Genomic DNA, 27,985 nt, shown 5'->3' with positions numbered 1-27,985 from the left:
AACGAGTCATACGATGAGAGGTAAAGACCCTGACTGAGCCTTGAACATACGTGCAATGGACTTGGAGCCGTGAAGTTAACCAGATAGCTATTCACTCACGTTAAGCAAAGCAATTTCATCACAATTACTTTGAAGTTTCATTCAAGGACAGGTGAAACAAGAACGTGTATCGAGATAATAATATTCATCAACAGAGTAGACTACATAAGGGATTGTTTTGAGACAAAACGGCACACCTGAGAACCAAGTAATCCCTGGCAGGATGTGGCGCCATGCTGTCCAGCACATAGCGGAAGAGCTCTGTATGGTCATCCAGTGTTTCCACAACCTGCCAGCCATACGAGTTTGGACAGAGGCAGAGGTCAAATGACCAAATGACATGGCCCAACAACGGTGACACCGACACTTGAGAAGCACTCTCAAGCATTCCCTCTAACAATCCCATTTACCTGCCATGAATGAAACTTTTAGCTTACTTCGTTTAGAACTTCAGAATGTATCAGGCAAGGTTGTTCAAAGTATTTCATTTAATGGAAGCTACAAAATCAGAAACTGTGTGAATGAGGCACAGCACTGTGTGAAACAGAGAGTCAAAATTGGGGTTTCAAGTTGTGACAAGAGTATAATTGAACTTTAAGTTGGGTCTCAAATCATACCTGCCAGTGAAGCAGGTCAGGGTCCCAAAGGTGCCTTTCATTTCGGAGTCGTTGAAGCAGGCGTTGCGGGGGCACATCAACCTCAGTGCAAGCCTTCCACAGGCGCAACACGTGGCCGTCACCGACCTAGCAAACGGGGGCAAAGATAGAGGAAGCATGTTGAAAAGTTGGGTCCCTGATCGTGAGTTTTATGTGGCTAATCAAATTGCAGATTATCCCGTGGATTTGAGGTGCACAGACGAGTATGAGACGTGTGAACTGGTCTGAAGTTAGCAAAAAGAACAACAATATTTAAGAGAAATGTAAAAAATACAACAATTAGGGAAGGCTGAAAAGGTTTAAATTATAAAAACGTGCAAGCGGGGGATTGGCATAGTAGGAAGAATGCCGTTGTAGATCCACGGATGAATGAACTGCGTTGACAATGACTGGAGCGAGTTCAGAAAAAAGGTGATAGAGGAAAGAGAAGGCTGTGAGTAGTCTTCGGTTGGGGACAAGCAGCCCATCAGCCTCAGCATCCTGATGTAAAATAAAATTTGGTTGGAAATTTTGGGAAAGGAGAGATCGGAAAGGAAGGACAGAGGGAATGAAGGGATAAACAGTATGAGAAAGAATAGCAAGTAGACATCGATAGAAAACAGGAAACAAAAGGTTGATAAGTCAGAAAGGATGGAGAAGGTGGTAAGTTCAGGGGAATGAAAAGGTAAGCAAAATGTGACCTGTGAACTCTTGGACTCTATTTTGATCAAATCGGCATGAATAATAATATGTTATTTCCCAAAAAACAAATTACAATAACATCGAGTTTGACGTATCGGGACATTAGCTCAACAAACGAGGCATACCTTTTTGTATGCGAGGTCAACGCTGAGCTCAATGGATGAACAGTTGACCCAACTACGAAACCGGTCCCGGGCTTCCTTGAGAAGGCCCTGCACACAACTCTCCAAGTGTGCCCTGTAGTCCAAACCAGTCGGGCATGCTTTGTGAGCTCCATTATCTCCCTCAGTTGCTTCACTCTGTGCATACTCATCTGCACCGCCTTCCGAAGAGCGGGATGGCCGCCGGGCATCTGGCATTCCTAAGGTCGGTACTGGTGAAGGTGGGATCGGGCTGGTAGAGGTTGGAAGTCTCTGGCTTTCCAGATCGCAAGGATGGCCCAGGTCTGCCAGGCTAATAGGCTGGGTGTCCTGTTCCAGGTAGGACACTCGGCACTGGCCCACAACCTCCTCTGGGATCTGTGCAAGGCAGGAAAAAGCAGAAATATGCAACATGACATAACATGTTTTTTGTTGTCATCATTTGCTGCAAGACTCTTTTTTTTTTTTTTTTGTATACAACATTTTGTATACAAGATCTAACCCCTGCTCTAGAGGGGGAAAATGGCCTTTAAAACGATCATTCATTCATTCATTCACAAGATCGAGGCTCGTGTAAGAGCTAAACTTGAGATGACAATAGGGGCTCTCACCTTAAAAAGTCTTTTGCATTCGGTGATCATGTGTGCAAGGCCCTGAATAGCTGCCAAGTTTTCACTTAGGTCTTTCTGGTCCGGTTTTCCAATGCTGTACTTCCTCTGACTGTGATGCACACAACCCACCAGCATAATAGTGAGTGCTGTTCTCACATGCGATGCCTTACCAAGACTAATAATAACCTGACAGTAACTGCAATCAGCACCATGATAAGTACATTCTCCTGAGCAGATGAAACTCGATAAGCCAGAGCCTTTTTTCCAGTCTTGTCAAATCGAGTATTATTTATTACCCATTACACAATCTATATAATTGTATATAATGGGATAATGTTATTTGTCTGTCCCACCCTTGAACACGGAAACGCTCCTCGGAGAATTTTCTTTAAAGCAAAAGCTGTTTCAAATGAATCCAACCCAATGGACAAATTATAATTTTTTGGAATCACATGACAAATTTAACCCTGGCGGTGTATAGGTATCAGACCACTGCCTCAATCACTCCTGATTTTTTTTTTCTTTGCCATTAAGTATCTTGTATAATACACTTGTTTGTGTGTGCCCATCTTTATTTCTGCAACAATCCTTCCCACCAATTGGTTGGACAGCCCAGCTGGCCTGACTCCATCCACCCACAATTTCTTCCTGATGAAAAATCTGAGTTGGACAGGTGACCATATCGAGTGGAAAGGGGGTTTGAAGGCTTGAAGTGGGGAGGGGATTGGCATTCTCTCAAGCAGGGCTTAAACCCATATCCTTATAAAAGGCCTTTGTCCAAGGTCATTATTTACTTTTAACAGTGTGTGCATATATGCATCAGGAAGTAAGATCATTGGTTTCGGGTCACATATCTTATCCGCATATATCGCAAGATTGAGTTGAACAGGCGACGATGGTGGGTCGGGAGGGGGTTTGAAGGCTTGGAGTAGGGAGAGGATTGATGCCTTAGGGTTGGGAGGGGGGCTGTGGGGGAGGGGTGGGGGGGGGGGGGAGGGGTGGGGGGGGGGGGAGGGAGATGAGGACTTTGTGAGATTTGACTTAAAGTAATATTTTACATTACATGGAATTTGCACGGGTCTCTGCTGGTAATATATAACCTCACATTTTTGAGCTTCCAGTGTTAGAATAAAGCCTGGTGTTGGCTTAGCGGTTAGGCTGCCGGCTTGGGATCCTCGGATCCTGGGTTCGAATCCCGGTCGATCGCTAAATTAACACCAGGTGGGTTGACAGCCTGTCATCCTTCCGAGGTCGGCAAATTGAGTACCAGCTTGCTGGGATGAATGATCCTGGTGTGTACCCCGGTTTAGAATAGGTACACCGTATCCCTGCGCATCATAAGAGGCGACTAAGGGTTGCCGTCAGGAAGGGCATCCGGCCATAAAAACATTGCCTCAAACAGGGAACCATGATTGTCATGGGGCCCGCAAGGCTAACCCCCGCTCTAGCGGGGGAAAATGGCCTTAAAACGATCATTCATTCATTTCATTCAGTGTTAGAATAAAATTAAAAGGCTTCCTTGTTTTCTTTCTTATATTGCGGTATCTTTACCATGGGCTTCAGCTAGTGTTTTATAATTGGCAGGACAATGTATTTGAGTTATGCATGTATTGGTTTTGTATCCATAAAGTAGCTCTCATTCCCTCACCGAGCATTAGAGTTCTCACGCTTGACAGTGTTGAGATGGAATAGAGACGGCGCGAGGCACACTGCCAGATTCTTCGGACTCATTTGGTTTTCAGCGGAAGCAGCAGCCACATCGCTCAGGAAGCAAAGCAGGGTGTGCAGGGATTCGCGACTCTCATCAGGCAGGAGGAGCACAGCCGCTTGCAAAGCTTGAAGCTGTTGTTCCTTCGGAACATCTGGAGGAGGACGCAGAGGAATCAAAGTATAACTAGACTAAAAAGGTGGTGACATTACAACAACAAAAAAAATCCTGCACGCTTGACGATACCTCTATGACCTCCAGGTGAATGCATCAGATGGTGGTTTTAGTCATATTGTGCTAGGCTAGGGATATAAAGTAGGGAGTAGCTACCAAAGCTAAAGATGAGCAACCAAAGGTGACTTCGTCATTTCCCTGTCTATTCCATGGTTTACTTTCATCAAAACAGAAAGCAACCATCTTTCACTAGCAGGGCACCAGATCACAGAATATGTTTTGATTCTTGTCAGATCAGATACTATGAGTATTGTATAGATGACATTTTCTCAAATATTTCCACTGTCAAAGACAAAGTAAGTTTCAGAATGTTTAAAAAACCCCCAAAAAAACAAATCTGTTGGAATAAAAATTAGGCTCTCTCGCTTTCATGTCACTGTCACCCCCTACAGGGCAATCTGCAGTACTGAACAAGGATTACAAGTAGTCAATTTACACAAGCTCGCTCAAGGGAGGCATCATCCACATCCAAGAGTTTCTGGCTAAAGGCCGTCATCACCCCATAGCAGATAGCCTTTTCCCCTCTCCCCTTCCTCTACCTATCTGGCAAGTCCTCTGAGGGTTTATCCAATGTACACTCTTTCACTGCCGTGTTGCCTGTAACACTCAAGCAGCTGAGAGCTCCTGACTGGCAGCCTGGAAAAAGGTACTAAAATTAGGCTCTCTCGACTCTGTCTCACTTCCCTCCCTCCCACCCACCCTCCAACCCCCACGTGGTGATCTGCAGCTCTGAACAGGACTTGAAGACCTCGATTTGCAACACATCACCCGAGAGAGACCAATCAGAAACTTCCAACTGCTTGTAAACTTCACAGGCACGACTGCGGTGAAACAGTGGCGACTGCATAAATCTGTCGAAAGTTTCCATTTGTTTGAACAATTAATGCCTTTATGTTGTAACCTTACACTGATAGATCTGCAGGAAGGTATCAGCCAGCTTGCTGGCAAACAGTGGCTCGGGCAGGTCACGGAAGTACTGCTTAAGCATGTCCGCAACATCATAAGCCGACTGTCCCTCATACGAGATTCCCTCCGGCGAACTTTCATTCATGTCCCGCAGAGCCTGGATACGTGATTTGACACCACACTTTCTAAAGAGACCCACCTGTGGCAAGAAGAATGAGAGCATTTACAACCAAATTTTTATTCTGCAATCATAGTTTCAATATAATGGAGTGTGCCTCATCTGAAAATGTAACTCGTTCAAAAATAATGATGCAAAGTATATTTCACAAATGAACGCTTATCAAAACATTTTAAACTTGAAGCACCAACCTGAAAACTCTAAGCGTACTCAGGGTTCATACTATAAGTTACTTTTGTGTGCAAGTAAATCAAAAGCTCAAAAGCTCATATAATAGTTCACTTTTTTCCATAGTGCTGGTGAAAAATGATTTATGCACAGAGCCACGATGTAGTAGTGATTTAAGTAGCAGTGCAGAGCCATTCTTCGGAGAAGGTGTGGGTGAAGGCCAGTCCAATTTTAAACACCATTTGTGGCATTTGTGCTTTAGACCTCAAACCATGTCACATCATATAAAATGTGCAATCACCGATTTGTCTCTTGGAGGGTGAACTTCATTGGACAAGGACAGTCACATGCTAGTTTACGAGAATTCTCACTCGTACTTTGTCTTTGCATTTCCCAATAGGAGGAAGTTTTTGTGAATGAGCAGTTTATTTTTTATTTTTCCACAATATGGGACTTTTGAAATGACATACGGTGCTAAATGAGAGTGTTTGCACATGCACTGCATGCGATTATACTGACTCGGTGCAGCTCGCCGAGCACTTTTAACCTGCCGTTGCTAGCATAAAATCAGTAATTGAAATAGACGTTTAAACATAACTTTCAGTATTTAGACGATAGAGTGGCAATTACAAGATGGTTAACCATAACTGTTCTGTTCCGGAACGAAAATCGGACTCACGGAAATATAGGAATACGAGAAATATTGATGGATGAGAGGTGTTGAGTTCCTATCATTTCCTGGCAATACACTATTAGCCAGTGGTGGCCGTGGTTACTAACACACACACACACACACACACACACACACACACACACACACACACACACACACACACACACACACACACACACACACACCGATTTCGAGCACTACACAATGATTATTAGTTCCAATTCAAAGCTGACCTTTTAGCCTTCCAAACAAGCCGCTTCCATTCTTGTTTCTGGCTTTGATCTGTTAATCAACGAGTGCAGTGTTTGAGGCCATTTCTCCAAGATATGGCTATTCTAGTTGTGTTTTTTCATCGTAACATTGTGTACTTGAATCAAGCCTTTGCCATTAGCTCAATGGAGTCCACTGCTCTTTGCTACAGGGCCCGGCATCACATATCTATCTCACTACCTCTCTTGGATTGTGTAGAATCCAAAGCTCTGAAAACAATTGGAATCTCCCCTGATGAGGCCTAAGTCCACAGTCTGTTGCTCTCACATTGCAGGCAGGTCGGTGGTCTCTCTATTTTCTACCCTCTCTTCTCTCTCTCTCTCGCTGTACTTTGGCTCTCCCTGTCTACTTCAAGATGTATGTGTTATTCCAGTAACTCATTCCCGGTAAACTTTCCAAGTCCAGGCTGACTGCACACAAACTCATATATTCCTCGCTTCCACCATCTGTCGAATGGGAGAAGCGAGGCTGTTCTATCCAGGTCTTCCTTCCAGGACTTCAAGCAAGCGATCCACCGCCATCTCTTGTCGTCCCCAATTCTGACCCATGATTGTTATTACCCACACTAACCTTTCCTAACCCAACCCTGTTACTTGATAGTTTCAGTGTTTCCTCCTTCCCTCCTCGTTTTCCTCTTTCCCTGTTCATTCTACTGCTGTTCCCAGTCAGTTCTACCTTGCTCTTCCATGAGCCTCACTTTTGTAAAGAATAATCACTCCAGTGATGTAGTCAATATGTAAGGCATCTTCTCTAGGTTCCCCTCCACCTTCACCCCCCCCCCCCCCCCCCTCCCTGTGCAGAATGAGCAGCGTTGTCCTGAAAACGGCTGTTCTACCATCCAGTGATGCTGAACGACGATGCTGCTTAAGAGAGTAGAGTGACCCAGTCCAGCTGAAGTGTCAAAATGCAGAAGTACAACCATGGCTGCCAACAAGCACCTTTTCCTGCCGCTCTGTTACTATACTGTATGAGGTTAGTATAGGCAGGTCCTGCTCGCGAATGGTTTCATGTGCTAATGACTTGCATGATATAATTTCCACTGTTTTGTTTTGCTGACAGTTCAAATGCAAGTGTGCATAGCACAAGACGGTTGATATGTGGTAGGTTCTGAGCACTCTTGTGAAATTCTAGGCCAGGTCTCTGGAGAAGACCAGTGAAAAAAAATCGTTTGACCATAATTGGTCTCAATAAGATTTGAGGCTACCATATAAATTCCCACCAGCTGGTGGCTCATTCAACCTTAGCCAATGCTCATAAGTTCTCCTCCATCCCCCGTTTTAAATTGTTGTACCACCATCACTTTGCCCACCCAGATACCATTGCTTATCATACGTAACCATGGCAGGGACCCCTTGACAAGGTAGTTACAGCCAGGCCAGGACATCTGATTCTCATCACTGGATTCTCTCAATCAAAAAAACCCCTCAACCAGGTTACTTGATACAAAAAAAATAAAAAACATTTTTTAACCCAATCAATGATAACTGCACCAGTAGAACATTTTTATGGACTCTTAATTTTCTGGTTGTGAGTAAAAGGCCGGATTAAAAAAACAAAAAACAAACAAAACAAAAAACTTTTGTCTGGCATCCATCTCTTAAACCAAGAGTCTTGTCAAAAGCACACACAAAGGTCCCTTTTCCTGTCTTTCCTTATCTGCAGAAATTCTGGATATGCTAATACCCTCCAGTAAAACTATTTATTGCTTGATAAAAATTACAGCAATGAAAAGTCGCTTTGGAATTTCCAGTATTAGTCATGTGGTAGGCAGATACCGATAACCGATGCATGCAAAAAGGCAGGAAAGGGAAGGGCAGGACCAATGAGAATGCAACAAAAATCAATTTTGCTTTGGCAAATGTCGGTCGAAAGGAAATGCAACTGGCTTCAGGCCTATCACAAGCACAAACTTGGAAATTCCAGGGCCAAGAATGCAAACAACTAACAAACAAAACATTGATTTATGAATCAATCTTTCAAGGATATGCAAAGTAAAAGAAAAGAAAATTCCAAGTCATGTCAGCTTCCGGCTCTTTCTTTCTGCATTTCTTATTTGAGATCGATTCAGCCAGTTCCATTCGAAGATACAAGGGTGTTCAAAACAGCGAAATTATATGAGTCAATATTTTTTGTGTTTTACTTTTGCTAAGTAAAATTAATCTCGAATATTCCAACGAGCCATCATCCTCATCGTCAGGATCATACCTCATTCCCCATTTGTTTGGGCCGGTGGCTAGTAGAGTATGCACGAGTGGCTCAAGGCTTTCACAAACGGACTGGCCAGGCCTGCCACTCAGCCAATGCCACTGCCTTGCTTGTTGACTGCCACTTTTGCTTTGTTTTGAGATATGCATAACTTTCTTTGACATTTTTACCTGCAAATTCCTAAACCTGTGTACAGGTGATTCACTTGAGTAATTATGTTGAAACTTTTCACAAAGGCACAGCTCAGATCCTCACCCACCTGGTCGAGGCATTGGCTGCGCAGGTAACGCATGGCCTGCTGGATACCCTGTGGTAAAGGCTGTCCTGTCCGCTGCACGCACAGCAGCAGGGGAACACCAAACACATTCTTGTCCCGGTAATCAGGGGCACGCATCCTTTTCATGAATTTTGGTACCGCCCTGTACACATACACAAATACTTACAAACCGAATGGCAAGGATCTCTGAAAGGGAAGGGTGTCAAATACCGATCAGATGAACTGGAAATAAGTTTGGCACAATTAATGACATGCCTGTTATTCATAGTCTGATCAGCTTCAAAAATAAATAAATAAACAAAGGAATATATATACAAACAAGTTCCTTCGATTAGCTCCGTCTCGCTGGTTACTTAATAGTCAATCAATCCACTGAATCCTTGAGTGTTATTTTTCTCGATTACCCGATGCAATTGTCTATGTTCAGTGGTTTGTCTCCACTGCTCTCAAATCAACAAGAAAACATTTACAATCAAGCCATTAGAGGGCGCTTCAGGCAACTTGGTGAGCAGTCAAAAGGGTTGCCAAGTCCGTGTGATGACCGAGCAACTGCCCGCTTGGTTATCATCCAAGAAATTCCAAAACGTCCATCAATGAATCACTTTATTCCTCCATTCCCCCCATTCAGGTTGCTCTCCCCATCCTTCAACTCCACCCTGAATTTCACACCACATGTTCTCACTCCCAAACCCCTGCACATCATGATTACCTTCGCAAAAGCGGAAGGTTATGTTTTGATCGCTGTGTATTTATTTGTATGTCTGTGTGTATGTTAATCGCATAACTCAAAAAGTATTCAACCGAATTGCATGAAATTTGGTGGGATGATTGGTTATTATACGGGACACATTTGATTAGATTTTGGGAAACAGATTTGCTCAAATTCTGACTATTTTTAACTCGATCGTATTTCACTCAAAGTTATGAGCGACTGAAGAAGAAGATGTCCATCCAGGACGTCATCACTATAACGCGATCTCCCGCGATCATTTCAACCTCAAAAAAAATTATAATTGCAGATTTGACAATAGATGAGGCATATTAACAAACGAATGAAACAGATTTGCTCAAATTCTGACTATTTTTAACTCGATCGTATTTCACTCAAAGTTATGCGCGACTGAAGAAGAAGATGTCCATCCAGGACGTCATCACTATAACGCAATCTCCCGCGATCATTTCAACCTCAAAAAAAATTATAATTGCAGATTTGTCAAGAGATGAGGCATATTAACAAACGAATGAAACAGATTTGCTCAAATTCTGACTATTTTTAACTCGATCGTATTTCACTCAAAGTTATGAGCGACTGAAGAAGAGGATGTCCATCCAAGACGTCATCACTATAACGCGATCTCCCGCAATCATTTCAACCTCAAATGAAATTCAAATTGCAGATTTGTCAATCGGGGAGGCATATTAACAGACGAATGAAACAGATTTGCTCAAATTCTGATTTTTAAAAATCGATCGCATTTCACATAAAGTTTCACATCGCATACACTCCCATGCCAAGTACAGAACAGTAGCTGCGGCGAAGGTATGCGCTCTACCGAGTGCTCGGATTCTAGTTTGAAATGCATTACTGTGCCTCTTTGTGTTGTCCATAAACGAATATACGAGTACAAACATTCCAATTTCCCGTCTTCTGACGAGAATAATAATAATAATAAAGACAAGTCAGGAGATGGCGATGGTTCACGAGTGAGCGGTATTCAATGACAAAGGACGGACTATAACCGAAACAGGCCCGGACAGGCCAGGCCTAGAAATGTCACAACGAAGGTTATTGACCTTGAAATGAGATAGAAAATAATGGATAATCAGTTATGAGGTTAGTTAGCAACACAATACCGAAAATTCGGTTTGATTCCGACAACTTTGAAACTCTGAATTTTGTGACCTTCAAAGGTCAAAGGTCGAAGATTCTGAAATTTGTTGCAAAACTTGTATTTCATGATGTATGTGATAATATAAGATCATGTACGACATTTCACCCTATCAGGAAGCGAACAATGTAATAAAACCATCAAAAATCGACTTTTCTAAATTTTGTGACTTTGTGACCTTGACCTTGGGGCGAAAATGAAAAATTGAGCTCCGTCGGGCTAGACACGTGACATTCGCCAAACCAAATACCGAAACCCATGTCAGATTCCACCAACTCCCTCGGAGAAGATGTGGCTTGAACTCGATTACCCCCTAAAAAGACATCTTTTTTGGGCGTCGCTCCGCCCACAATGGGCACAATACGCCCACTCTAGGCAGGACACAACTAGATCATGATATCAACCTCCCACCCAAGTTTCATCAAGATCGGATGATATAATCGGGTAGTTATGCTGCGGACAGACAGACACACAGACAGACACATACCTGTGACGAATATAGTGGTTACTCTGTTTGATAACTCGTGAACCAAAAAAAAATACATCCTTAAAACAGATAGATCAACTTGAGCGGCACATACAATATTGTTTTTTTAAATTGCGATTTAAGAGGTGGAAGAGGAAAAGTCCCATTTAAATGAAGCAAACCAATCAAAGATTCATTACAAACCATAAATAAAGGTATTCGTGTGCGCGTTTCCTCTTTCGTTCGGTGTTTGTACTTCGGTACCTTCTTATCGCAAGCGTTTAATCAGCCCCGGCTTTTCATTACTGCTGAGACTTTGGCCCGTCTCAACTTTCTTTTTTTACAATTTGACGTGCCTACGAGGTTAGGCCTGAAACTGCTATCCGGGGGTTTTGCAATCCAGATGAATTTTTTTCCCATCCTTCCTCATCTCGCCTTAAAGAAAAAGAAGAAAAGATCCGTTAAAAAATGCATGGAGCCAAGGGATAAACAAAGAGAACGTTTCACATTTCTCTCCGGCTTGCAGGTAACGTCATGCCTGCAAATTCCTGGCAAGACAGCAAGGGCACATAACTCCCACAAAGCGTCACCCTTTTGTCCAATTCGTTGCCAAGAAGTCACCTCGTCACTGGCGGGCAAAGTGTTTACGGCTATTTACACAAGCACTGCTGCCCGGGCTGTAAACTCCGGCCATCTGTGAAGACTTGAGGGAACGACTGACCGAGGAAATACCGACGCAGAAAATTACATGGAAATCCTCTCTTGCCGTCATCCTGCGTAGCCGCCTGCTTTTGACGAAGAGCTTTTGTTCAACCCCCAATTAAAAGTTCGCACATCACGACATTCTACAATCAGTCCAAAATGAGCCGTACGCAAGATGTTTATGTGTGAGACGCAATCGTGTTTCCAAAAGTGAATTGCAACATCCTGGCCTTGATCTCCAATTTCCAATATCATAATCCTACGACTCCACATATTGGTGTGAGGCCTTTGACTCATCAAAGTTACAACCTAATGGCAATTAATAAATCTCTTATAAAACAAAACCACAGGCAAGAATGGATAGTATCGCATGTGATTAAATTATCCTCATTTCAGGTTGGTTCTGGAGACGTTGAATTCTTCACCGGATTACAGGTGAATAAAATGAGCCCGACATTGGCTGCCCACCTGCATTGCCCTTTCCCAGATTCCCATCTGAATCTCAGTAACTTTTTTGCGTTCTATTTTGCCAACTTCTAACTTGCAGGTTACACTTGCCTGATCAAACATGTGAACATCATGGCCATGCCATAAACAAAACTATGGATGTCAATGCACACTCCGCGAGGATGTGAACCGTGTGGTGCTTAGGCATGTTCACATGCATTGAACTTCTCCTACCTGAAGCTGACCCTATCATGTAAGGTTGTAAAGAGTAATTGATCATGAAAATAACATCTGAATGAAACCCAGTGGTTTGATGGCAACGGGGGATGGAAATGCGAGAGGGACTGACCAGTTCCAACCATGGCGGTTCGAGGGGGTGTATTTCTCCATGAGTGCCGTGAGCTTGAGCAGGCACAGCCGCTGGGCCAGGTTCATCTGCGCCACGGACTGGCTCTCAATATGCAGTGATGCCGAGCCGAGGCTGGGTCGGTGCGATGTCTGAAAGCTGTGCCAGCGAAGTCTCTGCCGCCTGCAATGGTGTACCGCACTCTTCAGATTGTTCACACATTCCTCAACGCCTACCAAGTGAATATCACAAAAACACATAAATGGAAACGCCAAGATGGAACGAGTGAATATAACCGGATTTGTGCTCTACGTAATGCTACTCGAGTAAACTGATAATACAGTCACGTGAAAAAGTAAGTACACCCCATGTAAAGTTTTGACTTTTTCAACATATTTCAACATACAGCTATTTGATATTCATTTCAACAATATTGATAGATAAAGGTGATATAATATAACAAATATCATGAAACATTTACATTTTGTAGTCCATTGTATAATTTAAATAAACATAAATGCAAATTTCACATGTGGAAAAAGTAAGTACACCCTTGGCTCTAATAGGTGGTATTGCCCCCTTTGGCAGAAACAACCTCAAGTAGGCATTTCTTATAACTGTCTACCAGTCTCTGACATCTCCTGGGAGAAAATTTTGCCCACTCCTCCATGCAGAATTCTTTCAGCTGTGCGATGTTTGAGGGGTTTCTTGCATGCACAGCTCGTTTCAAATCCCCCCACAACATCTCGATGGGATTTAGATCCGGGCTTTGACTTGGCCATTCCAGAACCCTCCATTTCTTTCTTTTCAGCCATTCCTTGGTGGATTTACTGGTATGTTTAAGGTCAATGTCATGTTGCAAGGTCCACTTTCGGTTGAGCTTCAACTTTCCGACAGATGGCCTCACATTATCCTTAAGCACCCTCTGGTACAATGAAGAATTCATAGTGGATTCTATGCTGGTGAGCTGCCCAGGCCCTGATGCAGCAAAGCTGCCCCAAACCATAATATTTCCACCACCATGCTTTACAGTTGGTATCAGGTTCTTGTGGTCAAATGCTGTCTTTGGTTTTCGCCAAACATGTCTTCTGGTACTGTGGCCAAATAGCTATACCTTTGGCTCATCTGTCCAGAGCACATTGTTCCAGAAGTGCTGGTCTTTGCCGAGGTGTTCATTGGCAAACTTTAGTCTTGCCCTGATGTTCTTTCTGGACAGCAAAGGTTTCCTCCTGGCACACCTCCCATGTAGATCAAATTTGTGCATCCTCTTTCTCATGGTAGACTCGTGCACTTTGACATCAACAGTGGCAAGAGCTACCTGTAGGTCCCGTGATGACATTCTGGGGTTCTTCGAGACTTCTTTCAACATCTTGCGGTCTGCTCTCAGGCTGAACTTGCTGGGGCGGCCTGGCCTGAACAAGTTGGCAGTTGTTTGGAATCTTCTCCACTTGTAGATGATCTTCCGGACAGTCGAATGATTGATTTCAAATTGTTTGGAGATCTTTTAAAATCCCTTCCCAGACTCGTAGGCATCTATAACCTTCTTTCTGAAGGCCTCAGAGAGCTCTTTTGATCTAGGCATGGTGACGCCGCACGCTTCAACAACAAAGAGCAAACCAAACAAAATGTCTGGGGTTTAAATAAGATAGGTTCCTCCAAGATCCTCTCTTACGATGTTCTAATCATTTGCACCTGAGCTGGTGCCCCTGATTCTAATTTTAGGTATTTGAAGTAGTGATAAATGTAGGGGTGTACTTACTTTTTCCACATGCGAAATTTGCATTTATGTTTATTTAAATTATACGATGGACTACAAAATGTAAATGTTTCATGATATTTGTTATATTATATCACCTTTATCTACAGACTTGGCATTTAATATGGAATATATTTTTTTTCTTGACTTGGGTTTACTTTATTAACACAGTATATCAATCTGGTGAGTTTCTTTTACACTTTGGTGATTTATTTGTTAAAAGAACCATGTCACTGATTGTCTGTCGCAGCAAGAAGTCAACAACAGGATTATATCACAGGTGGCGTGGCAAAATGTACAGACAGGTGCATTTGATGATTGGCTTCACAGTCAGGTATACAAGGGTTGTTGCGTTCTGTATTAGTGGAAAACAACTGCTGCACGTCTCCAAAAGTTATTGCCGCTTCCTCGGGAGATGGTCCGTCAACTCGACAATGTTGTTTGTCATGGAGTGGTGGCTTTACGAAATTAGGGCATGAAACAGCATGCTATTGCTCGGCAGTATGGCATCACTCAAGGTCAGGTGTCAAAGATCCTGAAACGAAATGCTCAGGGGGGTGTCCCTCCTCCAATACCGAGGCCAGGACGTCCCCGCAGAACCACAAGGAGGGATGATCGCTGGCTGCACCGGTTAGTCCGCAATGGCCGTACCAAGTCAGCTAATCGGCTTAGGGCTGAGTGGCAGCAACTGACAAATGTGCCTGTATCCAGAAGGCTAGTCAACCAACGACTGGTTCAAGCAGGCTATCGTGCCAGGCGTCCCCTGAGAAAGCCACGCCTGACCAGACAACACCGCCAGTGCCGATTGCAGTGGGCCAGAGAGCACCGTCAATGGCAGCCAGGACACTGGAATCGCGTGATCTTCAGTGACGAGTCTAGATTTCTGGTCTATCGTCAAGATGGCCGCGTCCGAGTGCGCAGACAAGTGCATGAAGCCTATAACAACGATTGTATAGTGCCAAGAGTCCAAGCTGGAGGTGGTGGGGTGACCGTTTGGGCTGCTTTTCATGCAGGGGGCAAAACTGACCTGGTTGTTCTGAATGGAAACCTGAACCAGTTCAAGTACAGGGCCATTCTGGAAGAAACATTGCTTCCATTTGCTCGTGCAGCCTTTCGAGGAAACTTTGTCTTCCAAGATGACAATGCACGGCCTCATCGTGCTCGCATGATCCAACACTTTCTTGCTGACCGTGGTGTAGAGCATATGGAGTGGCATGCCATGTCCCCGGATATGAATCCGATAGAGAACTTGTGAGCAGAATTAACGCGTCAAATCGACCACTTGGACCAGCAGCCGACCTCTGTGCGTGAATTGCAGCAGGCTATTGTCACTGCATGGCAAGCGATCCCTGTCCAAACCTTGGCAAATCTCGTGAACAGCATGCCTCAACGTGTACGTGCTCTCCTGAATGCTCGTGGGGGTTACACGAAGTACTGAACTGTAATTTTACTGTCCGTAATCCCAGTCGTAATTTAACTTTTGTTTTTGTTAAAACCTTTTTTGGCTAATGTGCAAAATAAAGAGATACTTCTGGAAAACGTACAGAAGTTTAACACAGTACTGTCCATGAATTGAGTTCGATATCAGTTTACATCACTTTCAAGGATCAATTTATTTGTTTCGAAATGTCAAATGTGGTTTTTGTTTCTTTTAAAGGTCACATTCACAAAATCTAGAATAATTTCAACATAATTCCAATGAACTTTTGGTTCTAAGACACCTTGAAAAGTAAGTTCACCCCCACAAAAAAAAATTCCATATTAAATGCCAAGTCTGTATTAATGTTGTTGAAATGAAGATCAAATAGCTGTATGTTGAAATATGATGAAAAAGTCAAAACTTTACATGGGGTGTACTTACTTTTTCACGTGACTGTATATTCCATTTTGGTCAATTCTTGCTTCCATGCAGGAGAAAACATTGTCAGAGAAGAAGAACTGCATAACATTATAGGACATTCGCATGTGGAGCTGCCATCTTACGATGCTGTCCATCTAGCACAAGTCTGACATTTCTTCTTTCATGTAATATCGAATATCCAGCCATACATGTTGCAACTTCAAAAAGATGAGACTATGGCAAAATGGCACGCCAGTAAACCACTTGCACTGTGGAACGTTTACAGGTGAAAAGCGTAACTCGCAGGGAGGGAGTGGAGGGTTCTGTGCCCATGACCTGACCCTGGGTACTATCAACACGTATGAAAAATTAGGTGAAGATCAGCCCAGCCCTGTTTTTTATGCCTCCGCTGATGAAGTCACCGGAGGCATTATATTTTCAGGTTGTCCATCCGGCTGTCTGTCCATCTGTGAAAGGTTTTCGTTACCACGATAACTTGACAACGGCTAAAAGGATCCAAGTCAAACGTGGTACAAGTATGTATAATGATGTAAAGATAATCTGATTAGATTATGGGCTCAATAGTTCAAAGGTTAGATGTCCTGTTAAGTAAAAATTATGTTACCATGCTAACTTGTGAACCAGTAATGGGATTTTGATCAAACTTGGTGCAAGTATATACTATGATACAATGATACATGGATGAACTGATTCTATTTTGGCATCTAGAAGTCAAAGGTCAGAGTCTGTGATTGGTCTTCGTTACTGCAATAACTTAAAAACGGCTGAAGGGAACCAAGTCAAACTTTGTACAAGTACGTATAATGATGTAAATATAAAGGAATTCGATTATGGGGTCAAGAGGTCAAAAGTTAGAGGTCCTGGAAGGTAGAAATTCTGTTACTGTGCTAACTTGTGAATCAGTGATGGAATTTTGACCAAACTTGGTATAAGTACATAGTATCATGAAAAGATGAACTGATTACATTTTGGCATCAAGAGGTCAAAGGCCAGAGGTCATGTCATGTAAAAATGTGATACTTGAGAACAGCGGAAGGGATTTAAATCCAACTTGGTACAAATACGTCAAATGATGTAATAATGTGGGCGGAGGCATATCGGTCGACATGTAATACAGTCGTATTAACATTTTCACCAGGGCTTTACATTCTCTCCGATTAATCGGAAATGCATAGAAATGTTCAACGACATAACCAGGAGTGCACCATCAAAGGGAACCCCAAACTGAAATTTAAAATTTCATAATTGCAAAGAGGTGAATAACTATTTATTACACATCTAATGAACCATCTTTAGAGGCCATCTTTCCCCGCAGAGCAGGGGTTGGCCTTTTTCGGGCACCGTGGTCCCCTTTTTGGAGCAATGTTTTATGGCCGGATGTCCTTCCTGCCGCCAACCCTGTTAGTCGCCTCTTGTGACACAGGGAATTACCAGTGAACTGGTACTCAATTTGCTGACCTCGGAAGGATGACAGGCTGAGTCAACCCCCCTGGCGTTAATTCAGCGATCGACCAGGATTCGAACCCAGGATCCCAGGATCCCAAGCCGGCACCCTAACCACTAAGCCAAACACCAGACTATTATTACACATCTAATAAGGTACCAATAATTGAAGTGTGTGTGTGTGTGTGTGTGTGTGTGTGTGTGTGTGTGTGTGTGTGTGTGTTGTGTACCCACACGCACACGCATACATGCACACACATACAATAACCGTTTTGTTTCAGGTTACACAGAAATATTAAAATAGGTGAATAGTCACGACCAAAAATAAGCATCGTAATGGTTAACAATCAGTTGTATTTATACCGTGTGAGATATTTATTATTAAAATAAACCTCACCATCTGTGCTACATATTTTCTCGACGTGCTTATTCCAACTACGCCAATGGCATTATGGGGGCAAAGAAAAGCGTGTAAATCTCCATCCGGTTGCTTGTAGATGCAGCGAAGTGAACACATTGAGAAAGAATCGACACCAAGGAACGAGGTAATGTTTCAATAACATAAATCTTAAGACACTAATTTTCGCCGTACAATGAGGAAATTCTGTCCATGGGAATCTCAGGGGAATTGTCTCAACAAAATTAGGCCTGCACCCAGGATACACCTAAGGTTCAGCTGACAGCAGTTTGCATACAAGATCGGATTGCCGACTAAAAACCTATTTCATGCAAATTTACACCAAAATGGATGCCGACTACAGCGTGCTCTACTAAATGAGGACAACCTCCCGCAAATTACCAGAGCCAGACAATGTTCCATCCGTGTTCGTCATGGATACCTGATGTCAATGCGTTTGATGTTCACTCGGAGAATGCCTGGGATTTGCACGAGTGCGTGTTCATTTGGTGGTGAACGTTATGAGAATTTGTTTCACTTGCCCACAAATAATTATTGCCCCGGATTGGCACAGACGAATCACTTTGATATAGCGACGGCTTTCGATCTAGATGCCATGAAACAGCACCCCAACGAAAATCCAAGCTCGTGCAATTGGGAAGAAGTGTCCCTTTTAACTGTACAGTATGCTTTCAACAGGTAAGAAGTTCAAGCATTTGTTCAACAATGGTTTCTACTCAAAAGTCTGCTTTGTCCTGCACTAAGAATGTAGGAAATGTCTAACACTGATGTCTGCAGCAAGCCTGCAAATTAACATTTCCTGGAGTCTTTCGAGTTTGACTGATGTTGTGGTTACCAAAGTAAAGCTTTATATGCGTAAAAAAGCAAACACACTTGGTGTAGATTCAATCTCTTGTTTATAAAGCACGAGTGGCAAAGCTAACAAAACGACAAGCTGATTAAAGGTGAACATAACACTTATGCTAAACCTGTGCACGGTCCGTTATACGAGTATTTATGACGTGTCAAGTGGGCTTCAGGTGCTGCTTGGTAAATACCATACTTCTCAGGCATTCTCCATTATTTATTGCTGCTCTGTTCTTTACATATGATATGACAATCACATGCACTATGAAAACCCAGTGGCATCAATTTTGAAAACGGAAAAGTAATTAAAACCTTATAAACACCTGCTTCACTCAGGTTCACATGCAACTGAAGTATTTTATTGAGCTCGCTTCAATGCTCACCTATTAGGACGAGCGAGGCCATGTACAGTGCCGGAGTCATGCCGCTCCTGGATTCCAGAGTCTTCTGAATCAACAATAGAAGTACCCGTGCTGTCCAAGTCGGAAGGAGGAGTTGTGCGACCACTGGGAGACCTGTCCGTTCCATCAAGCTCGCCCTGCGGGTGGGGTGAGGCCGGGGAATGGCACGTCGAGTCTCTTGCTGAGTCCCACTCGTCCAGGTCTTCCGCAGACAGTTGCTCCGACCACTGACTCAGCAGCGCCTGAAGCCCATTGACCTGTGGGGTGGGCAGGCAGGCGTTGCTGGCTCAGCGTTGCTGCTCTAGTTGCTCTTTTAAGTGCTGAGAATTTGGCAGCAGCTGTCGCTGTTATGAGCCCAACTCTACACTTACAAATTGCCAGATGAAAATGAAAAATGTTGGAAAAAAAATTATCGAAATTTTTGGTGGCAGCTGAGGCAATTTCACAATCGATACGTCTGTCTCCATTGTATCGATGCCGATAATCATGGCCAGGCGAGTACACAAGGTTTGAAAGAAAATGTTTACCAAGGTGATGTACCATAGATCATTCTGGAAAACGGAAATCAATCAGTAGCAATGGTATTTTTGTGTTGATGTAATGCACAATAACATAAAATTCCAGGATCCTTGTAAAAGCCTTAAGAAATCCCAACCCACACATTACCTGTTGCAAGATGGCATCTAGCTGAGAGCAGAACCCATTTGGAGGACTATCCTCCAGCAGGGACGGAGGCACATTGTCATAGATGCTAATTCGGCTTGCCGCAGATCCCATAGAATTTGTACGCTTTAGACGGAATGGTTTTGAGGTAGCAGCATTGTTACTCTCGCCCTCTCTATTTGGAGACCTGGCATCATGGCCCTCCAAATGTACCCAAGCACCCCAGCCACTGTCATTTTCCCTGGCAGCATGAAGGCTTTCTGTAGATAATGTTCGAGGAAAGGTACCAGGCTTGTGGTCAGGAGGTAGACATAATACCCTATTGTCCTCAGCTGCTGCAGCACTGTGTTGTAGTGGGTCAAAATCACCGAGGTAGACGCCACCACGCTTCCCCCCTCCACAGGAGCTTGGGGAATTGGCCAGTGGGCTTGTTAGGCCTGGAGAAGGTGGAAGATCCACACAGTTGAAGCGACGAAGGGTCTCTTCATCTGGACCCCCACAAATAGGTCCACTGATAACAAGCCCACCAACACGTCGCCGCCCACCATTGCTTGTGGCTTGCGTGATTCCCTTTCCTCGGAGACTCTTTAATAAACTCTTAGAACGTGATCGAGGAGCCGGCACCACATCCATTTCTGGAGATGAAGCCAACAATGCAGGCGTTGCTGTCATTCCATTCACAGACTGCACTGCCATCCACACATCACAAAATTCGCTATTCGAGTCATTTTCCTCTTTCCAGGCCTTCCCAGGCGATGGGGTTCTGCCACAACCATCGGGTCTCAGCTCACCATTCTCAATGGCCATGCAGCTACCCCACGGTAGGCCAAGTTGCGTGTCCGTAGACAACGTACCCACAGACAACTGGCGCTGTGGCATTGTGTGCGAGTGTCCCGAAAGCCCATTAGTGCTGTGAAGTGAACCAGCATCCTGGGTCTCACTGCCATCTGTGAGCAAGCTTTCTCTGCTTGGACAGGCCGATCCCTTATAAGGGTCACATTCAGAGCCGAGTGAAACATGTGAGAAGACATCAAGGTCTTCCAGGCGAGACCATCGGCGACTCGTTCGCTCAAATGTCCACTTGTTGCTGATTGCACATTGCTCTTCCTCATCAGAATCTTCACTCTGGTGTTGACAGGAAAACAGAAGGTAAGAGGTTGTTTACACAAGTTACTCATGCGCTTCAAAAAAAAAATAAACACGTATGTATATATAGGCATTCCAATAAGCAACATGCATGTCAAGGATCATCTTAAACTTTTGTTTTTATTTATTTATTATTGATAATTTCAAAACTGTCCAATCCTCTCAAATTCAATATTATTTTCTTTGAATTGATTTATCCACACTCTGATATCAAATATCTCCAACGAAGATGAGTGATTAAAAAAAACTAAAGAGTTCATAGAACACCGTACCTTGCACAATCAGGATGAATTCAGAGCCAAAGTACTGCTAAACTACAGGTTTGTTTTCCGATTCGTGTTCTGATTTGTGTTCAAAATATATCAATTGAAATGACGTAGTTCCTTGATCATAAACGAAAACTTGTGGACAGACAGGCAGACAGACAAGTGAACCAACCGCTTAAACCGTTTTTCACTTCGTGCACATGGGGTAAAAAGCAAACGTGTGATAAAAGTATTTGAAGTACCGGTAGGTGTAGTTTGTGGAATGATAAGAAAGAACACAGTTGAAGACAAAACAAGTTATTTCATTGAAATTCACAACTCACCCTTTTCCGAGGGGAGCTTTTGTCCAACTTCCTGGAAGCGCAGTTGTTGAGGGTGTTGAGACGCCTAGCCATGGGGAAGACATTATCAATACAAAGGTTTAACTGTAGCACTGAACTTTTCAAGAAAGCGCTGTGCGAGTTATTAGTCGAGCTCTATAGGGGTGTGATTAACATGAAAGCCTGTTGGCACAAAGCCTCATCGACGAAAACTCGACATCCCCTCACCCTTCCCCCTCTTGGCTCTGCAAACAAAGCAAGACTTTTATCTAAGCCAAAGATGAGACAGAAAAAGACCTGCTTGGAAGAGTCCTGCAATTATCAACTGGTGGACCAATATAGCCTGTAGTTGTGTACGATCATTGAAGCTGCACACTCTCTTTCACAGGTTTTGACTTGAACGGAAAGTCTTTTTGCCTCCATGAACACTTAACACCAAGCTACATTCAGCACCTGCTTTGGCCGAAATCTCAAGTCGGTAAACATTTGCCTTGAAGGTATTACAGACATCTTGGAACTTCTTTAAGAGGTGTATTATGGAAGATCGTGAGAATAGAGTTATACCTTTGCTATTAAACTACTAAGAGATGCACAAATTATCTTTGCATTTCGATTCACCATCTGAATGTTTCCCATGTGAACCTCCTAAAAATTTAACCGAAGAATTGTTTGTTATAGTCACATGGAATAGTCCAAAGTAAATTACGTACTCCGTTTCCTTACCAGGGCTCATAGGTAGTGTACGCACATTTGAGCTGTTTGTTTAGTTTGGGTTTTGATTCCTGATCCAACTATAAGCTGCTATATTGGCACTTCAAAGGCAGCACGCTGCATCAATGAGCACATCATCCTTCCGATGGATGCTAAAACAGGGGTCCAAGTCTGCTAACCTTCACAAAGAGAAGGCCTGGGTGTGCCTGTACCCTGGCCAAATTCCTGCCCAAATAGACGGCACCTTGTGATAGAGCGGTGACCCATCCAGTGTTGGTTCGCAGGCATAGGAAATGCTTCAGCAAAACAGATTATCTGGAAACAAGAGTATGGTCGGGGATGGAAAGATTTCACTACGATGCGGTTTACAAACCCCTTCCACGCATGTTTGGAATTGCTTACAATTTACTATTCTTATTTGTCTCCAAAAAGCTAGACAACGCACAACACACGTCTCAGAAGCGGTGAATATTAAAGATGGGCAATCAAATGACCGCAACTGCTCTTACAGTACCGTGTAGTCCTCTTAGCAAGGTGGCTTAATTAAATATTTTGGAAATACTGTTACTGGGTGGACAAACATGCCAAATTTTCCATGAATGTTCCTCACGTCATATTGATTCATTTCAGACAGGTAGCCACCCAGAAATAGTACAATGAGACCTTATTAGGGGATTCTGAAATTCAACATGGGATATTACCCACAGATATGACATCATATGTCCTCAGTAGGTCTTTTTATAACAGTTAATGGGAAAAAAAAAATCAACACCAAACAGTCAGAAATGCATAGAATTAAACTGATATAGATGTCACTTGTACATTAATTTACTTTAAATAAAAAGACAGTGTATAATGCTTTATATGTGATGGCTATAAATAGGGGGACAATGGCAGACAATAACTCTTGTAATCTTAATGTTTTGGACAGTTTTATTCATACTTGCTCTTCAATATTTCAATTATCTTGGCCAAATTTTGGGCCTTCAGTAATAAGTATGTATGAAGTAATCATATATAAACAATAAGTCATTTATAATTAAGAGCAGTACCATTTTCTGGATTATATTTTTTAGTTTTGATGACTACCCTTCTGAAATCAATCATAGTACCCTAAATAAATACTGCGGAAAATTTGGTGCTTTTATCCAGCCTGTAACGGTATTTCCTATAAGCCACCTTACTGTCTGTCCTATTTTAAACTCTGTTCATGGTCTGCCTCTGTATTTGTCCTTCCTTTTGCTTCATGCATACATGTTGCGCATGTGAATCCTTCATGCTTTGAAATAGTTTTATTTTGTCATTATTGAACTCGCCGTTAAAAAATAAATTATTTTTTATCCCCTACACCTGTCTCATCCATGTCCTGACAGGCAAAAGTCAATGGAGTCACTGGGATAAGTACATATTATCAAAAATCCATGAAAATACCAGTGAGCATTGTCACTCTCTCTCCCTGCCCGCCTCCCACCAATAACACTCAGTTGGGTGCTCATCACGCGACGTCAGGCTTATCTACCACAGTGCGATCACAATCAGAGCTGGCGCCACACACGCCGAGAAAACAAATGGAAAGCCATGGCCCAGGCCCATCCTCGGCCCAGCATATTGCTGTGGCAGGCTCGGTCGGAGGCCAGCACGCAAAATCCCCAGAACTTTCAAAACTTTTGCCACAGGCAATCTGTAGCATCTGGAATGCACGGCCGAAGACATTGAGCAGTGCATAAACACAAGTGCGTGCACACCTGTCCAAAAAAATTTCAAACAGAAAAAAAACAGACCTTTGATGTGTCTGCAGTGATTGCGATAAGGCTGATAATGAGCCCGGTAGCCAGGTTGGCCAAATTCGTAATTCCTCATCTTGGAGACGAGACAAGAATGCGATGCTAGCCTTAAGTGCTTCGCGTGGACAATTTTAGCACCAAGAGGTCCAGGCCTGGCCATTATTCTGTGAAAAGATGGATGGCCACATTGACCAAACAAGCTCTTAGCAGGTGATTTACAGAAACTATGAGAACCAGAAGAAAACAAGTCGGAGCAACGGACGGATGAAAGAAAAGCAGTGATGCTTTTATACTGGATGGTTTGCCATTGCCTTCTTAGCAGTTACTATGGCAAGAATTTGTACATCATGGTGCCGGCGATAGCTCGCCTGCTCTTCACGAAGGACACCAGGGGATCTTTAACATCCACAAACTAATGCCAGAGGACAGACAGGATGTCAGTTTAATGCCCATCCGAAGAATGACACATACATTGATGAATCACCCTGCCTGTAAAACACCAAGATTACAGCTTGTAGATGGGTCGAGATTCAAACCCAGGCTAGACAGCTTAGAGGCAAAGGCGATCATGTGCATACCTCGACGCCATCCTGCCCGACTATCCCATATATACACAAGTGGCCAAATCGAGAAAGCACATGACACCGGATTGTGACAGTTCTACAGATATCTGTATCGTCTTATTTGCGTTACTGTCGGTTATCACTTGCCAAATGTTACATACAGGCAGAGCTGAAGGCAGAACTGCTATGTGAAGAAACATTGAGAATGTGTATACAAGAGTGAGGGCGTGACCAAGAGATACTCCTCAATCTTCCTGTGGAATTCTCAGTATGTCGAAGAGCTTGGTGGCAGTCAATGAATGGAAAAAGAAAAAAAAGAGGAAGATTTTAAAACTCCTGCCCCAGATAACACAGTAAAAAGCAGGAAGTAGTGAAGGCCAAGCCAGTCCATGCAGATAATGTTATGACAAATGTCATCTCTGTTGGAATCATAGAGGTCAGGTGAAAATGCAGTGAAATGAATGGCAATGGGCCTGTGCTTTTAAGGAGATGTGGTATAACGACGACATGTAATGTTTGAATGACTTTTCAGGAACGAACTTACCGACAAAGGGCTTCAATGGAATCCCGATCCAGAAAGTCATGGTCTCTGACCACAGATGTGACGCTGATGGGGAAACATGAGTCTGTAGAAGAGTAGAGTAGAAGACTCTCAAAAATGCCCCCCCTTCCCAAAAAAGCAAGATAAATGCAAATCGATTCAAGGGACCAAAATTATTTAAACATATTCTCTGGATAGAATTTCATTTTTACCGGTGCTCAGGCTGCAATTGCCCCCCATTTTTGTTAAATACATAAATGCAATAAAAAATGTGCAAGGAATTTCCTCTCCCTATCCTCACATCACTTCCATCTCCTTTATATTTACTTCCATGTGTTCACAGCTGACATCAAAGTATGCTCCACCTTCACAAAATAGTTGTACAAATTGATAGCTGTCTGATGGGCAAACTACCATTCCAGGGTGCCTCTTGGATCAATTAAGCAACCCACGATGTTGAGGAATTTCATCATATTCTGCTTTTCCCAATCCTCAAGGGTGAAAAATCCCCCCTACCGATATTATCAGAACGTTAGACTTTTTAGGGTAAACTTTTGGCAAATAAAGTACAAATGAGAGCAATGAAATAAATGCATTATTATTTCTTAATAATGCCAAACATGAAATGTGAATCGTCAATGGACAGAAGGTGCTGTTGCAAATGTTACCTTCATACAGCTGTGCATACTGTGGAAACCCAGCTGCGCGTAGCCAATCACACGCCTCCTTCGCTTCAAGCTCTATAAAAACACCAAAAGGGCATTCTATAGATGCAGTTTGAAAAAGGAAAGCAGCAGTTCATCAATTCATTAGGGTAGATGCCTACTCTATCTTCCCTAGCTTTATCATTCCAACTCGATCATCCCGGCTCCTCCTAGTTTGTGGAAAAGTGTGGACGTCTGGAAAAAGAGCTCATTTGTGAAATCCATTTTAAGACCCAAACCACAGTGTCAAAGACAGGGTCTCTACAGCTTTCCCACAACATGACATCATTTTAAGGTAATCGTAATGTCATGTTGCATCAGATAAATCTCAAAATCACAACCGAATATGGTTCAAAGCAACACCACCAACAACAACAACAAAACAATGGAGGTTGCTCGCTGAAAATGTGATACACCCCTGGTATAGTCCCTCTTGATTGTGCAAATGAAAAAGTTGCTTTTCCAGCTGCAGAGCTTGAGGCTGCAGAGGAAAAGCACTGAAGCCTGCGTGGGAACTTGCACACCAGGCAAAGCTTTGTTTTTCCACAGACCTCACCAGCGCCATCTGTCAACGGTAGCAAGGACCCTCCCCCGACCCCTTCGGTCTCCTCCCTTGTCACAGCGTGTGGCGTGCATGTTTGTTTGGCTAATCAGGTAACATCTAAGACTTAAAATACGATATGGCATCACGACCCAACGCCAGAGAACTCTTCTTGTCCTCCTACCTACAGCCGACCTTTCAACCTCAACACCGCTTGTGATCTGGCTGTAGGGTCCCCTTTCAAGATTGGTGCACATGAGAAGAGGAAGCAGCGTTTCATCATCACACCATAATGACATTATTACTTGAGTGCTAAGACAGTGATTTTAACTAAAGGAAGTATATTGCAGGTGATGTTACACCATGATGAGCTTTGTTGTTCCATCATTGAATCACTTTTATTTTAAAATGAATAAAGAAATAAACCACTTATTGGGCATTTCAAACGAGCATTTCCAAGACAAAAAAAAAAGACACCATCGTGGCAACCTACACCTCGAGAAGGAAGGAGGGAAGGAAACAGTGAGTCAGAGTGATGTGTTAGGTTGAGGCCTTCAGACGCTTCCTTCAAAAATAAATAAATAATAATAATTGAAAAGTTAGGCTCCAACCATTCGGCAAGTCGCTGAGAAGGAGAGGGGAAATTCATAGCGAATAAATATATTATTGTTAAATCCTGTTTAGAAGTCTTCAAAATGTTTGTAGCTCAGGCAAAGAACAAATGTCTTCAAAAATGTTAATACTGAAATCGATTCTCACATGGGTTCCACAATAATAAGCCTCCTGATAGAAAGTATGCAAGACATTATTGAAGACAGGTAAAAACCAAGATAATTGTGGCACAGGTAAAAGCCCTTAGGCCTATCATACCTGTACCACATCTACATCCGAGGACACCTACAGGAAGAAGTGCCGATGATACAACTTGACCAAAGCAGTAAATTTAGCCTCGCCCAAGTCCCATGCTGGCACTCCACCAGAATGGCAGTTTATACATTTTCCTTTTCCTTATTTCATTTTGAGTCTGTTTAGGTGGGCATTACTGACCTATCCTGTTAGCCTACTATCATGTGCGTGATTGCCACAAAAATAATAAATTGTGGAGTCACATCATTAGAAAAGAATACGGCTCTTGTTATTTTATTACCTCGAAATTTTAGAACACCTCCCCATTGCAAACATTAGAATGGTACTCGGTAGAAAGCATACCTTTGCTAGGCTGAACAGTTTACGTTTTGTAACCCACGGACACGGATAGGTCAGATATGGATCCGGACCTCAACCAAAATCTAATGGGCTTGTTCGTGTCGCCTAACCAACTCATCCACCAAGTTTTGCCATAAGTCGTCCACAACTTTTTTGAAATATCTAAAAAAAATAAAAATAATAAAAAATAATAATATCATGCTATATATCGTATTTGGC

The 27,985-nt window shown here is 43.0% G+C and overlaps 1 protein-coding gene across 4 annotated transcripts in view; it reads right to left on the bottom strand.

The window, feature by feature from the left end:
• Positions 1–27,985, bottom strand: part of LOC137424734 (rho GTPase-activating protein 7-like) — a 313,201-nt gene that overhangs the window by 8,588 nt on the left and 276,628 nt on the right. For 3 of the 4 annotated variants that reach the window (XM_078775875.1, XM_078775877.1, XM_078775878.1), the window contains 13 exons: positions 25,984–26,055; positions 25,319–25,400; positions 21,720–21,783; positions 19,988–21,109; positions 19,304–19,578; positions 12,600–12,779; positions 8,729–8,888; positions 4,976–5,174; positions 3,776–3,989; positions 2,128–2,236; positions 1,502–1,894; positions 657–782; positions 237–328 (listed from right to left, as the gene is read on the bottom strand). In XM_078775875.1, coding sequence (XP_078632001.1) covers positions 237–328; positions 657–782; positions 1,502–1,894; positions 2,128–2,236; positions 3,776–3,989; positions 4,976–5,174; positions 8,729–8,888; positions 12,600–12,779; positions 19,304–19,578; positions 19,988–21,109; positions 21,720–21,783; positions 25,319–25,400; positions 25,984–26,055 — 3,088 coding nt within the window. The remainder of the gene's footprint in view (positions 1–236; positions 329–656; positions 783–1,501; positions 1,895–2,127; positions 2,237–3,775; positions 3,990–4,975; positions 5,175–8,728; positions 8,889–12,599; positions 12,780–19,303; positions 19,579–19,987; positions 21,110–21,719; positions 21,784–25,318; positions 25,401–25,983; positions 26,056–27,985) is intronic. The other variant, XM_078775876.1, reaches the window with a different exon arrangement.

Source organism: Myxine glutinosa, chromosome 4, assembly GCF_964187855.1.
Source record: "Myxine glutinosa chromosome 4, kmMyxGlut1.1, whole genome shotgun sequence".
NCBI lineage: Eukaryota > Metazoa > Chordata > Myxini > Myxiniformes > Myxinidae > Myxine > Myxine glutinosa.
This window is presented reverse-complemented; position numbering and strand designations above follow the sequence as displayed.